Source organism: Filicampus tigris, chromosome 9 (genome assembly GCF_054856515.1).
Source record: "Filicampus tigris isolate MCC_2025a chromosome 9, RoL_Ftig_1.0, whole genome shotgun sequence".
In the NCBI taxonomy this organism is placed as follows: domain Eukaryota; kingdom Metazoa; phylum Chordata; class Actinopteri; order Syngnathiformes; family Syngnathidae; genus Filicampus; species Filicampus tigris.
The window spans coordinates 20,176,836-20,192,233 of NC_141225.1; the positions used below are offsets into that span (position 1 = coordinate 20,176,836).

A 15,398-nucleotide genomic window follows, 5' to 3' on the forward strand; every position below is an offset into this window, starting at 1 on the left:
TATTAGCACACTGAGACTGACGGGTCGAATTTGTTCTGTCTGTAGGTTTTCTCGTCCTCGATTACGTTGTTATCGGGTTGATTATGTGCTTTGGCAAAAGCCGATCACTATTGCAGTACTCACAATGAGCATCGTTTGTTTCCAGCTGGCCATATCCATCCTGTCCAAACACCCAAAACTCATTAACTCTCTTTTCATTCTTCTTGTTAAGTGCAGTAACAACATGGCTTGCCCATTTTTGGAACAGACTTTCCTGCCTTGTGCATATCGAGACATTGAATACATTTGCGACTAATAAGAGTTGAGTGGTTCAATGTCTTGGGCAGCACTGCAGATGAATGATCATCATTTTTTTTTTATACTGCATTTGCACAGGGTTTTCTTTGTGAAATTTACATGTTCTCCCTGTGCTTTTGCGCAGGTACCCTGACTTCCCTCCATAGACCAAAAATATGTACTCTGCGTTTGTTTCAGTGAAGAAAGCGTGTCATGTGATTGGCAGATGTTCTGTTCAGCATATACCACTGGGATAGACCTCAGCCTCTTTTTGGTCTGAGACAGGATAAGTGCTACAGGAGATGTACAGGTGAATGGATAGATTTCAAGCCTTAGGAATGTTGTGTGCTGTGTTTTTTTTTTTTATGTTACCAATTCAAATGACTCATGGATACACTACAGTCCTGTAAGTGATTTTTTGGAAACTCTTGTAGCTGTTTTTTTGATGAGGGTCAGACGCACCCACAGATGGTTAGGGCACCCTTGTAGCTGCGTCTGAGTTGGTTTGTGTTGGATGTTGGGGGTTAATAAAACCTGACAAGAATGGATAGGGTTAGGACACTCTTGTAGCTGTCAGTGAGTTGTGGGTTTGGGTTTGGACACATTTGTAGCTGCCTCTGAATTGAAAATCAGGGTATAGTGTTTGGATTAGGGACAGAGGTGAGTGTTATGTTATGGTTTGGATTAAGGCGCTCTTGCAGCTCTCACTGAGTTAAAGGTTATGTGTAGGTGTAGTGTAGGTTTAGGGCACCTTGTAGCTGTCTCTGAGTTGAGGGTTGGGGTTAAGGGTTAGCCACCCTTCCAACACTTGCCCTAACTTTCAACTGACACCAACCTTGTACTGCTAATTAAATACTGTTGCTTAATTAAGCCTATACATCCATTAACAGGGAACAAAGACCCTGAGTCATAAAACATGCAATATCTGGTGTCAAGAACCATATACTGAAAATTTAATAGAAGATTGTTACAATATTTATCAAGAGTCAGTGTTTCAGTCCCTGATTATCACCAACAAACTTATAAAGATCACTGGTCAGTCTGTCTGAACTCACTGTGGTTGGGTTTCCTTCGTGGCCTCCTCACCCTTTTACTGGCAGGCGGCGCCTATCCTCACCTTGATGTTCTCCATCTCTTCTCTCTTGTCTCGGTTTGAATCCATGAATGCTGCAGTCATGCAGGACTGTGGATCCCAGATAGGGCTTTGTGTGTAAAAACAAAGCAACGGGCTACATCAGCGTTTACTAGGATGTAGCCAGCCAAGACAAAGCCAATTAGCTCCCCTCCGGAGAGACTCACAGTGCTATGCTCATCATTTTATACTATGGCAAGAGAGAAAAAAAAGGCAGACTATTTTACACTTATCCCTGGAGGAAGAGGTTGATACAATCTCACTTCATGTCTCGAGGTGCTCACTCTTTTTTATATATACTTTGCTTTTTCAAACATTTGTTCATCATTTCAATAAGTATTTGCTTTTTAGCAAGTCTTATCTCAACTATGATGACTACTATCTCACTTGTGTTGTCTTAGCATGGATGGATAGAGGCGTTGCTGGGTTAATGGAACAATTTAGAAGGTTAGGAATTTGATGGACCCATGGATGAATGGTAGAAATTGATATGCAGGAGACCTCAGGGGCTACAAATTCATTTGTGTCATACAATATCAACTGTTTGATACTCTGCATGAAACTAAAAAAAAAAAACAGCATGTGTGTCCAACATTTAAATTAAATTATGATGTCCATGTCCATAGTGGCCTTGTAGCATACATGGGGCGGTTAGTTCAGGTTAGTCTACCCTTGAAAAATAAATGGTGTGTGAAATTTACTCACTTTTATTTCGTCAACTGGTTGCACAAAATAAAATCATCTGGATCCAGGCACATTTATTTAGTAGATGTATAGTCTACTTAAAAATGCATCTGGATCCAGATGATTATATTTCGTGCGACCATTTGAAGAAATAAAATTGAGTAAATTCAACAAAAACTTTTCTCTGAGTAGTTAAAGATTGAGAGGTAGATAGATTGGGCTAATTACTTGTAAGAATTAATGACTTAAGTTTGGTTAGACCCTGCACCTAATCATTGTATAATTTGTAACAATCGTAAGTATTTACCCCATTATCCCCAAGGCTTTGAGTCTCAAGCAAGGGGTTATTCAAAAATGGAGAAAAACTGGGACCAGTGGTGAACTGTCCCATTGTGTTTCTCATCAACTTGGAGTCAATTGTGTAGAACACAGCCCTATCTATCATGTAATTCATCTGCCAAACGGCGTCAAGAACAGACTTTACCGGTACCAAGTCACACGTATGTGCCCCATTCCTGACACGCAGCCAAACAAAGAAAAAAATTAAAAATAAAACAGTGTTGTATATCTTTCGGTCCCACAGATGCAATAACATGTGCCCCATTTTGTTATTATTTCACCGATCAACGCGCTGTGTTTTTATTTGATATTTTTCTTGAATTGGCAGCATGTCTGCTTTTGCGCTGCCTGCGTGTGACATGAAAATTATGTTCCCGATGCTGATTCGCTATCGCCGACAAGGGACGGACTGGGACCATGTGGGTCGGCCGGCAATACCGCCCAGAAGTTATGTACGGATAGACGATGCCCAGCTCTGAGTATATTCTGCTCAGGCTTATGATGACACTGGAGCTACTAATCCCAGCTGTCTTTAGGCGAGGGGCGGGGTAAAAACCAGCCTGACAATTGGAAACAGTTCGCGAAAATTTAACTAAGTGTAATTGATTCACTCCTGATGATTGCTGTCCACGGATGAATGAGAAGTAGCGCATGAAGGTCATAATTGTGATAGCAGACAGCAGATGTTGCTAGGGGACGTCTGGAGCTTCGTGCAAGTTTGGAATTAAACTGCTTGCAATTCATTCGGCGTCTTCTTTGACTCTGATGTTCCATTTCCATCAGCGCTACAGCTATTTTAGTCAGTCACACCGAGGCAGCCTAATTAGCATTTGTAGTCCTTGGTTAGCTGTTGAGGGAGCGGACAATGCATCCTAATAGTGACAAGAATTGCGTCGAGGGAGCTCATTCTGCCGGTAAATATACAAATTACATTGCTCGAACTGTACGAAACACAGCCCCATGTGGAAAATCGGAAAACGTGTTGTTGCCAGTCGGTCTGTCCTTGAGCAACTGCTGGTGAGTCACCACACCACTGAAGCGGCTGTGGACCAGCAGCAGCAACGAGGCCGAGATAACATCGAGGCACTGCGGATGACCTTGTTGTTATTACTAAATATTTATGTCCTCTGCAGGAGATCGGAGACTGTCCTGTTTCTTTTTGGAATAACTTATAGATAAAGATACTCTAAAACGATTGTTGTTGTTATCGTTGGTGTTGTTGATTATGCTTGATTTGTTGGTCATTTGATTATTACAAGGAGCACACATTTACTGTTCAAATTTCCTACCAACTTCAAATCAAACCAGTGAGAGCATGTTTTAGAACAGGTTTTTACAAGTATCTCCATTGGCCGCCAAATCCATCCCGCAAAACTCCCTGCCAACAGTCAATTTTTAAAAGACACGCACGACAGTGAAAACAAAAGCTGTTTTCGTAACCAAATGCAGATAACCTTGGAACCTTTTCAGCTGTTTGGCTCTGAAATGCTTACATTTCTCATGCTGAATCTGCCTAATAGCGCTTGTTTGTCATGTTTTTGTGGACTCCATAGCTTTTAACATTTCAAACGAGTTTTAAGTAATTATTGAGGAATTTGCATGTTCTCCCTGTATTGATGTGGTTTATTTCTTCCAGGTATACCAGCTTCCTCCCCCATTCCAAAATCAAACATGTTTAGTTAAGTTGTACGCCGTAAATTGGCTATAGGTGTGAATATGAGTGTAAATGCTTGTTAGCCTATAAACAGCATATTGTATGCCCTGTGATTGAATTACCACCAAAATCAGCTGAGATTAGACTACAGATCACCCATGACTGTAATGAGGACAAAATCTTTAGAAAATGAACGGATGGAATCAGGCAATGACGACGTGGAAAGACTCATTTTCAAAACATGCACTGTGGTCATGGCAAACTGTCTTTTCTAAAGTGTGCTACTCTTTGTGATTGTATTTTGGCATTTTGCATTGTTGTGCTAGAAAAACAAATGATTCACTTAACTCACTATGTTTTCCCAGGCTCCCTGAGGTTCGGATCTCGGACAATGGACCGTACGAATGCCACGTGGGCATCTATGACCGGGCAACCAGGGAGAAGGTCGTCCTGGCGTCAGGGAATGTTTTCCTGACCGTCATGTGTGAGTATTACCCTCCATTGTCCTTTTATAAGAATAAGAATAAGAATAATAAGAATGCCTTTATTGATCCCACAGTGGGGAAATTTTCATTGTTACAGTAGCAAAGATATAGGTCACACAGGGGCGGCGGCATAATGTGGCCATTAATGTATAACATTGACGGCAAACATTTAGAATCAAACCTATGTAAATATACGCAGTAACATGTGTATATACACATGTGTATACACACCAACCTACATCTACATAAAAAATAAAAAATAATAATATATAAAAAAACATAACACTTGGAAAACAAAAGCAACCCACTATGCTCATTAGCTAATGGGTAATCTTGGCTCTTATCTAAAGGAAACTATTTGTGTGTTGTCCAGTGAACCCTGAGGTCATTGTTTCATTCCCAGACTAGAGCTGAGCTATCTACGCTAATGCTAGCTTCAGCTTTTTCCTACCGTGCCCAGGGAGGATCCCACCTCTCTTTGACAAAGTTGTAAGTGGTGGCCAAGGGTCTCCTCGCTGGGTGCTTTTCGGTGTCTGCGTCCGACGCAAAGAAGTGAATGATGCAGTCGCCAGGACAACCGAAGCGTCCCCCGACTCGGCTGGGTCCTAAACTACCTCTCTGTTGGAGACCAAGACGAATGGCCTCTGGCATGGTGGCTAATTGCCGTCTAAACTGAAACAGAATTATTCATAACCTATTAGTGTGTCAAGTTCAATAGGAAGTAGAAGAGCGGAGGCAAGCAAGGAACCAGAAAGAGCGAGGGAGAGGGGAAAAAAAGAGTTTAATTAATAGCAAGCAGTACACACAGAGTATTTAAATTTTTTAAAGGGCTTTATAAATAAGAATTATCATTTTAATGAATCCCCCTGCCAAGAAATGCAGTCATCCAATTTTAAAAGGCTAAACCCTGAACTGTTGCCACCTTCTACTGCTGTCCTTCATTACCTGCAAAGTTCCTTGCTTCTCTTCTCCAGTGTTGACGCCACTAACATCTTTACCTTAAATGAAATCAAATAAGTCACCTCACTATCGTGCACGATTGCACCTAAAGCAATAACAATGACTACTGCAGTGTAATAATGTATAGACCTTAAAATGTAAAGTAATTAAGATTATATTGGATTTTTTAAAAGCACAGTAATACCCCCAGACAGTTCCAGCGACATAATTATGAACATCATTTTTCTACAATGCACTGTACGCCCATAAGTACCGCCAGCTATTACTTGCTTTTGCAGCGCATGAATATAAATGAACCACAGCAAACCATTTATTTTACATCCAAGAGCATACATTCTTATAGAACCGCACACGGTCAGTAACTGGTGAGGGAGCACAGGAAGTTCATCTACCGTTCTTAATCATCTTTTTGTTTCATTACAATAACAATCACACTTGACAGCATTGATTGGGCTCAAATAGCTTGATTTTTTTTTTCTCTCTCCTGGTTCCTTTGATCAGAGTTTGATCAAGGCTAAAATCCGAACCCTGGTCTGCGCCAAACAAGTGTGCCTAGAGATTCTCAGTTTCCATGCAAATTAAGTCGCTTGTTGCAATATATTTCCATTTGTGAATGTAATGTCGAAAATACTGGCACATTTTTTAAGCTCTTTGTCACATCTGAGCTGGTAATAAAAACAATGATTTAAAGTTGTAATATTGTTATCCTTGAAGTCATGAAAAATGCAAGTAAAAAACAAACCAGGACGAGCACATGAGCGATTGCGCCAGGTTGAACTGCATGGCATCTCTTTGACAATGTTGTCCGTCCACATGCCACAAAAAATGAAGATCTATACTACATCGTATTGTCCAATCCAAAACATGCTTTTTACTGTCCAACGTTTGGTCCAGTGTTAAAAATCCTGAAGCTGAGCCACGATTGGTCGTTACCTGAGCCCTGAGCAACTATGATGTCATTTTCAGTCGACAGCAAATGCTAAAAACGGGTGGACTCATATTCCACAAACATAATCAGAATGCAGTGTTTCGACTAGTGGGCCTTCATAGAACATATTCTTGTAAAGTAAACGTTGGGGTTGACTTCCCTTAAGTGGTAGAGTATATGTAGTATATGTAGAAAAAATATTCAAGTGATATCCCGCTACTGGAAAACTTGGAAATTGGGGTACTCAAAATTAAAATACAAGTAGCATTTGTCACAAAATAATTGTCACGTTCAAATTTTGTGCAGACTCAAGGATATGTGAATGAACAATGCCACAGTAGTTACTGTGCATTTTTACCTTTCTAATATATATAATACCAACCCTTGTCTGTGGAGCCTTCAATTTGTGCGGGAGTGACGTCTCAAAGGACATTAAGGTGGCATTTCAGTATATTGTGATTCAATTACGTCGGGGTGAGAGTTCTGACCCATCACCAATCACCTAAAATAGATATTTCATCGTGTGGACAGAGACTTATCCATCTTTATGAAGCTAAGGTCATAATTTCAGGCTTTGTGGCTGAAAGGAATCAATATGTCTTTTGCCAATGTTGGAGATTGGGTCATTATTTGTTATTACCCAAAGTGATTCCTACGCTACATTGCAAAGCTGACAAGGAAAGGTCATTTGTCTCCTCGGTCTCGAATTTGACCTTGAGAACCCACGAGTGTTGTGTTGTCTGCTGGCTGCTGTGTTTTGTCGTTTGTGTAAATTCTTTTCACAACACTAAGGAAAGAGAATACTTCGGTATTTATAAGCGCACAGAGACGAGTGCTACGGTGTGGCGAGGCTAATTACCTGCTCATCGCATAAAAGCGGGATTTGCTTGAATAATTGATGCCCAACTTTAATTAAGCGCTGCGAATATTTCTCCGCTTGTCTATAAATCGGCGGGATTAATGGCGTCGGAGCTGGCTTGTATGCAGAAGAGGCTGCTTACACGCTTTGATGGATTGCCGGGGAGGGAACGTGAGGAGAACGTGTCGGCCGCTATCGACCCAAAGACGGTTGCCTGATTTTTTTTCCCCTTTTTGCGTTTCTTCGGTCAAGCTCCTTGTTAAAGACTTTGCTGATATGATTTGTGTTAAGTTTGTCACTTACCCTGTGTCTTACCTTTTTTCAATGTCTCAAAGAGGGCTAGTAGAGTTGAATTGCGCTGTTGAATTTGTATGGCTCGTGAAAACAACATGACAGTTTGCGACAAGATGATGCAGCTACAAGCGATGTGCCCTAATTTTATTGTTCTCTTGTCCTCCGGCATCAATTCATCTCTGTACTATCAACGCTACCACCCCCCCCCTTTTTTTTTTTTTGTAAAAGAAGAAACATACGCCACTCTGTTTCATTACAGCTCTTGACATTCCGTTTAAATGACTGGGTAAAGTGACAGCGCCAATAAAACTACTGGCTCAGAGCCCCGTGGAGGGAGAAAGTAAGAATGAGCAGATGAATTATTAAATGTTTGTCTTTGAGCTAAACCCTGGGGTGATGAGCGAGGCAGAAAATAAACAGCTCACAAGCTTCCTGAAGGATTTTCCTACCCAACACTGAACTTGTAGTCATCGTTGTCTGTGATCAAGACTTTGTAGTCTTGAACTGATTGTTCAGTTTTTTTTATTTTTCAACAAAACAAGAACTGAATGCTTAATCAGCACAACCTCTTTGTGTCGTTTTGTCAAAATTGACCTACAGTCACTTTGAAATGTTTGCGCATGAGCCGCAAGGAGCCATCAGTGAGGCAACGATGTGCACCACCATGACGGCTGCCTTTTTAGTGCGACTGCTTACACATGTCTGCATAGCAAACAGGAAACAAGCGGCGGATGCTTGCGTCATCCTCATCAGTCCTATTCTGCTGCTTTGGAGCTCAGGCTTTTTTTTTTGAGGGGGCAGCAGGGAGGGGGGTGTTAGTACCCCATTTGCATGCATAGAGCCGTATCTTTGTGAAGAACAGCAGAGGCGGTCCTTAAATTACCCAGAAAAAAATGGAAGAGTTTAGCAGACAAACACAGCAAAATTCCCCACTGAAACCGTTTGTGATATAGGTTGACAGTGGTGGAGGTACTGTATGCATTCATACAAAGTATACTCACAGCATTTGGCATGTTTGAGTAAATGAGGCTTCTTCTAAAGTGGTCGTAATTGCAACATGGCCCTTTACATGCTGCTGCTTGTATTTTAGAATTTGAACTGGAAATTGAGGATGTGCAGTGCAATGTAATCTGTCAGGCTCAATTTCTGAATACCGGTTTGAGGACACTGATTTGTTTTAATTTAGAATAAACTTTTGACGCACTTATTCAAGTATATATTTTTTAAAAAGAGTGTAAGAAGTGCTCCATATTAAAGGAGCATTTACAACAGATTATGTTGAATTTAACGCATTAAGCATGTGATGGCAATCCTCTGACGGGAGATTACTGCCTGGGAGGTGAGTCGTTTCACATTTACATTACATCAAACATAGCTAATAGCTGTCTTGACATGTCTTCTCATGATTTGTCTTCCTGACTCTTCTGGCCAGATATCGCTCTGCCTCTGATTTGAACATAGAACCTGCTGCTCCTATCACTCAATGACATTCATTTTAAAGGGTTTGGAAGAGTGAGTTTGAGCTGTTGCAACGGACAAACTGCATTGACTGCCTGTGACATTGAGAGATATTTATTAAACACCTGTAGGGCATCACAGCAGCGCCCGTCTGACACGTTAATCGTATAGCGTGTTTCCTTTGTCTCGAGACCGAGACAACCGCCATTGCAGATCAGCAGTGCAGGAGCTTTTTGCAAAGATTGTGTATTAGGGATAGTAACCACCCAATGAGTTTTTTACACTTCATAACCACAGCAGCAACAGCTTTCGTAGTTTTTGCAGGGTGGCTTAGTGTCATCTCCAATGACAATTATTCTTCTGGTAGGTAACAGTTTCGTTTGTTACTTTTAGACATCTTAAGCCATTAAGGCCTAAAGCGCCTGGCGAAACACCTCTCAAAAACCTAAGGACGACTTTGGAATCACCCTCTTAAAACATGAAGTTTTCCCAGAAATTCAACACCTACAAAAAATAATGCTATCTCAGTCCCTGTAGCAGATAGAAACATAATTCCAAAAGAATTTGAGACTTGTGGCTTTCACACGGGTCTGAATATATGATTAATTCTTGTTTCAATCAAAAATGTAAAAATAAAGTGACAGTGAGCAGCGGAGTCTAGAGTATAAAGAAGCATTTCGAAAGAAGAGGGCAGCATTAAATCTCAGAAATGTGAATAAATTGGTTTGCCTCAGCGACTGAGGATGAGTAGAGAAGAGGGCTGGCTTGTTTTGTGTTAATAAAGTCAGTTTAATGGAGGAAAACACGACATGATGATATCACCTACAGCATAGCACATCATAAAATATGAGCCAATCATATTCGTGTGCACTTCAGGGACCACTCGGAAAAGATAAACTCTAAGAATATTACAAGGGCCACATATAAACGTGTACATTACACCCCCCCACACACACACACACACACTTACACACACACTTTGTTTGCACACATTTGAAATATTTTCTGTCACTGTTCTGAGGCCCTTTTGCGTTTTTGTTTTTTTAATGAATAAAAATACCGTCTACTACATAAAGAATGTTAATTTTAATTTTCATCTCATGAGGATTTGTTGTTGTAATATAAAAATACATTCCATATGAACAGTATATTGAATGTCTTGTGTCTTTCCATTCCAACAACACTGTACAGAAAAATATGGCATATTTTGGAGTTCGAATTGCTATTAATTACGACCAATTATTTTTTAAGCTGTGATTAACTCGATTCAAATGTTTAATCGTTTGACAGGCCTAGTCTTAACTAATATATCACGTTCGACTGATTCCACTGGTTCAAAGTCCACAAGTATGTCGTCTATAACACTACTGTTACTATCCATCAGTTGATCTACTATCAGCACGCCCCTCGCATGACATATGCAGTATAATGGGTATGAGAGGAGTCATTTTGATTTGGCAGCGAATCGCGTCGGCTGTGTTCGTGCCCGCAAAGTGGCACCGCTTTTGAAAAAAAAAATGTGCGTCTGCGAAAATACCAACACACCGTGTAGAGTTAGTCAGCTTTCCACGCTAGATTTGCACTGGCCATGAAAATAGAACCCTTTGTGTTTTGCTAAACTACCCTATCACAAAGTTAGTCATGCTAGCAATGTAGGAACCGTGCCTAAGACCAGCTTGTTTACTGTGCGTGTTCATTTCGTGCACATCTCATCCACGTTCACTTTTGTGAGCGGTGTGGTTTTTGGTCGAGCATGAGGGAGGAGTGAACTGATACTACATTCAATTATTTAAAACTGTATATAAAGCCTTTGGGACTTTTTTTTTTCTTGGGCACAGTGTGCGCTGTGTTTCTGGATCCAAAAGACACAAAAACATTTCACGTTTCAGACATTTCAGCTTGCCTGCCAGCGTCTGTTGTACTTGTCAGACAGTGACAATTGCTTTTAACACAGAAGCGCATGAGAATTGAGTGCCAGGTGTCAGGTATTAAATTTCACTATTTCCATTCACAGAAACATTTCCGCTATGTTTAATACAAAATTTAACTAGTCAACATTTAGCCATCATGTCATTGTAGCTCGCATTTCCATTTTTCCATTTTGTGAAAAAATCCACACGGAACAAAAAATTTAAAGAAATAACAAAAAGAACTGGGAGCACATAAAACCAATTATTGACCAAGGTTGTTTTTAGTGCAAACTTGTTGGGCCTACCCAGGAAAACTTTGAGCAAATCAGCACATTTTTGGACAAAGAAACACTGTTAAAACACAGAAGAATACATCTTCAAAGTGTTCCCAGAGTCTTTTAACGCATCACTTTAGAATAACCTTGTCTTGTCTTTCATGATTCCTTTCATGGTTCCCTCGCTCATCCTGAGACGTGGATGTCTGATCTGGAACACAACGGCTCCCCTGATGTCTCCTTTTTTGTTCTCTGCACACTGTGAAGTGGGAGCTAGGTTTCTCGTGGCACATCACCCCCCACCCTCCGCCATTCTCACCCCTCCCCCATTTCCTCTTTTGGATGTCTTCATCACTTGCTCCCCCAACCAGGTCCCTCCTCTCCATCAAGGGAGGCCACAGAGGAGAAGCAGATAAAAGTCCCTCGACCATTTACCTCACTATCACCTTCGCTTGATACCTCGTCTTTTCCCAGCGCCGAGCGATAGCCATAAAAATAGTCTGGCTTTCACAAGTTTGACAAAACTTATCAGACGGTCTTATCATTTTGCTCTTGTAACAGGGAATAGCTTCATCCTCTTGAGGAGGTTGCACGTTTTTTTTTTAAAGTATTTTTTCTTAAATTTAATTAAACTTTCAAGAGACTAACTCAAGGGCATCTGTGACGTGAAGAATGTCAGCTAAAAAGTACGGGGAAGGATGAAAGAAGGCCCGTGTGTCTTGCCGAGCCTTTAATAGCATTTCCACAGAATGATTTGATATATTTTTATCTTTTCGCGCTGTCTGTTGAACTTTTTTTTTTTTTTTAATTATAACAAAACATGATATGAAATCACCTGTCTGCTGTTTATAGCCGGCTTTGTGATGAATTTTCAGCTGCTCGCGGTCAATCTCCTCGCTGTGCTCGCTTATCAGTAGTTTTGATTCTGTTTTCCATTGAAGCAGAGATCTTTTATTAAACCGGCAGCACATGAAAAAAAAATGTGAAATCGGACTATTAAAATGGCATATTTGGTCTTTTGGAGTAGAGGTCGTTCAGGGTTTTCTTGTCTGAGTTCTTCAGGTCAATTTCCCAATCTCTGAATTGTCAGCGATCAGGCAAAAGTGATTTTGAATACTTGCAAAAGATTGGTGTCTTTATAACATCCATCCGTCTTTTATACTATCATGTAACCATCTTCTAACATCGCAAGTGTGTCTGTAGACCATGTCTGTTGAATTAATAAAACCTTATTCTATTAGCGCCGTTGAAGTCCTGCCTATTTTGAAGGATGGTCCTGTCTTGTGTAAATTAGCCACTGCTCACCCCACCACCTCTACTCTGGACCCATTGCCAAGTATGGCATTAGTTACCATAACGACTGGGGAGAGAGCTACGGGATTGAGGGAGAGAGAGATTAGTGAAATATTTGGTGAGAGAAAACTAATCAACGTTTTTTTTGTCTGCAAAAGGGTGTTGCGGGTTTGACTCTGATGTGACTTTGTCATCATTATTGTTAGGATTATGTTGATGTGATCACTCTGAAATCTTCACAGTAAGAATCTTATTTTTTCATTATCATTATTTTCACAATAACAATAATACATTTTATTTGTATAGTGCTTTTCATATCACTCAAAGACGCTTAACAACAAGAACAAGTGAACAAGATAAAACCTACCATTAAAACAGAAACGGTTCAAACCAGCAGAAGAAAAACAATAGCAAAGATTAAGTGATGTTAAAAAGCATGGCGGAATAGATGAGTCTTGAGGAGTGTTTTGAAGGATGTGAGGTCTGCGCAATTACAAATGTGTTGTGGAAGGGAGTTCCAGAGGGTGGGGGTGGCAACAGAGAAGGCTCGGTCGCAGGAGGTTCGCATTTGAGTAGCGGAGGGTGCGGTGCGGGAAGGAGTGTATGAGTGGAGAAGATCGGAGAGGTAGAAGGGGGCCTGGTTGTGAAGGGCTTTGTAGGTGAGTAGGAGGAGTTTAAATTGAATGCGGTGGGGTACGGGGAGCCAGTGGAGGATTTTGAGGATGGGAGTGATATGATCACGGGAACGGGTGTGAGTGAGAAGGCGGGCGGCAGCATTCTGGATGTATTGTAATTTATGGAGGAGTTTGGAGCTTGTGCCGTAGAGGATGCTATTACAATAGCCAAGGCGGGAGGTGATGAAGGCATGGATGAGGGTCTGAGCGGCAGTGAAGGAAATAGACAATATACAATGAGTATATTGCCCCTTCTCCCTATAAATGTCACTTTGCTTTACCCTCCCACCACACTTGAGGTGTGAAAAATGTCAGACATTTCTGAAAGACTTTATGTCACTGTGGTCTTAGCGCTTTGAATTTTGACACTAATCTTTGATGCACAAAAGGATTTGGAGACATGCCACCCAAAAAAAAAAGTACAAAAAAAAAATACAATTTGGAAGAAGAAGCCGCTTTTAGGGGCCGTGAAAGAAAATCTTAGCCTTGGTCCAACCAATTGTCACTGCCTGCAGATATTGCTAAACCAGAATAGGAGGAAGGATGAAAAGGAGGAAGATGAATGGATGGTCTAAATGAAAAATGCTAATTAACATTTCGGTTGTAAATTTCATTCGTCAAAAGTCAACAAATAGGTACAAAGCAGAGACAAAAACTGTGCAAAATGTATACAACTAAAACCTAATCTCACTCATGGGAGGAGTTGTGTTCAGAACTTGTATTCACAACTTTTTTGCTCATTAACTTAACCTAGAGAAATTATACATGCAATACAATGGATCGTCCAAATTGCATGCATGCATTATCAATACCGCTTATCCTCACAAAGGTCGTGGGGCGTGCTGGAGCCTATCCCAGCTGTCTTCGGGCAGTAGGCAGGGGTCACCCTGAATTGGTTGCCAGCCAATCGCAGGGCACACAGAGACAAACATCCGCACTCACAATCACACCTAGGGGCAATTTAGAGAGTTCAATCAACTTACCATGCATGTTTTTGGAATGTGGGAGGAAACCGGAGTACCCGGAGAAAACGCACGCAGGCACGGGGAGAACATGCAAACTCCACACAGGGAGGCCGGAGCCGGGATCGAACCCACGACCTCTGAACTGTGAGGCGGACGTGCTAACCAGTCGACCACCGTGCCGCCCTCGTCCAAATTGAAATATTTAAATTCTTTCCCCATAAGAAGTACAATCGATGTATACTGTAAATGTGTGGGGCTACGTGTACATGTACTGTATGTGTATACAAGGACACTTTCCAAACCCCTTTGGAAGAACTAGGCACTGAACTGGCAACCCCTTCCTGTAGCAAAATAATAATTTCTGCCCTGATTCGACACGCAAATATCAATATGTTATATTTTTCTCCTCTTCTCTCACCTCCGTACCAGAACAGATGATATCAGACGTTTAGTTATATAATGCAGTGAGCAAGAGATGAGGGGGAAGTGCAGTTTTCTCAATTCAGGTTTCCACATCACAGCAGCAGCTGCCTCATCACTCTGCACACTCCAAAAGCACTTTTGCAGGAGAGACTGTTTATGGAAATGAAGCCTTGCATACAATCTTTTCCCCTCATATTTGCCATAGGCCGCCGCAGTATGTGCTTTGGCTGCACGAAAGCCGCCACCGCCTTGCTTCGACCGACACAACTTAATTGACTGCTGTGTGGACCCGACGAGCCCTCGCAGGGACTGACACAGCACACCAGGGAGCAATGCAGCAGGAGTTCAAAATAGCTACAACACATTGAAGAAGGCAAATGACAGTCACAGTGCTATAGTACTAGAAAAGCCTTATGTTGCCATACCAGTAATTCCAAAAAGTTGACTCACATATCCAATCGACTTGAGTGAACCCCCGACTATTCACAATTCGGTACGGATTCCAAAATCCTCTTTGGATGTTTGTGTTCTTTCTGTAACGCACTCGGTGTCAAAATATGACACCCAAGCCGAGAGGCCCGGACTAATAGCAATGTAGTAATCAATGTAAATGGAGTATCGTTGAAGTGATACAGCTGAAATGAGAGATTTAGATATTTGTATGTCAGGGAGGAGCTAAGTTTATAAAAAAAAAAAAAAAATCAATAATTCTGTCATGTGCACTAATGATTTGAAAAATGAAGTTAAAATAATAAAATAAATATCAACAGTACATGTCTGCCATCTGCA

At 41.1% G+C, this 15,398-nt stretch overlaps 1 protein-coding gene and 1 long non-coding RNA gene across 4 annotated transcripts in view; one reads left to right on the plus strand and one right to left on the minus strand.

The window, feature by feature from the left end:
- The window catches only part of LOC147142482 (uncharacterized), a 32,921-nt gene extending 31,456 nt beyond the window's left edge, over positions 1-1,465 (minus strand). The window contains exon 1 of one of the 2 annotated variants that reach the window (XR_015088211.1): positions 1,332-1,465. This is a non-coding gene — a long non-coding RNA (uncharacterized LOC147142482). The remainder of the gene's footprint in view (positions 1-1,331) is intronic. The other variant, XR_015088210.1, reaches the window with a different exon arrangement.
- Positions 1-15,398, plus strand: part of igsf21a (immunoglobin superfamily, member 21a) — a 163,821-nt gene that overhangs the window by 98,616 nt on the left and 49,807 nt on the right. For both annotated transcript variants that reach the window (XM_086041571.1, XM_086041572.1), the window contains exon 4: positions 4,451-4,569. In XM_086041571.1, coding sequence (XP_085897697.1) covers positions 4,451-4,569 — 119 coding nt within the window. The remainder of the gene's footprint in view (positions 1-4,450; positions 4,570-15,398) is intronic.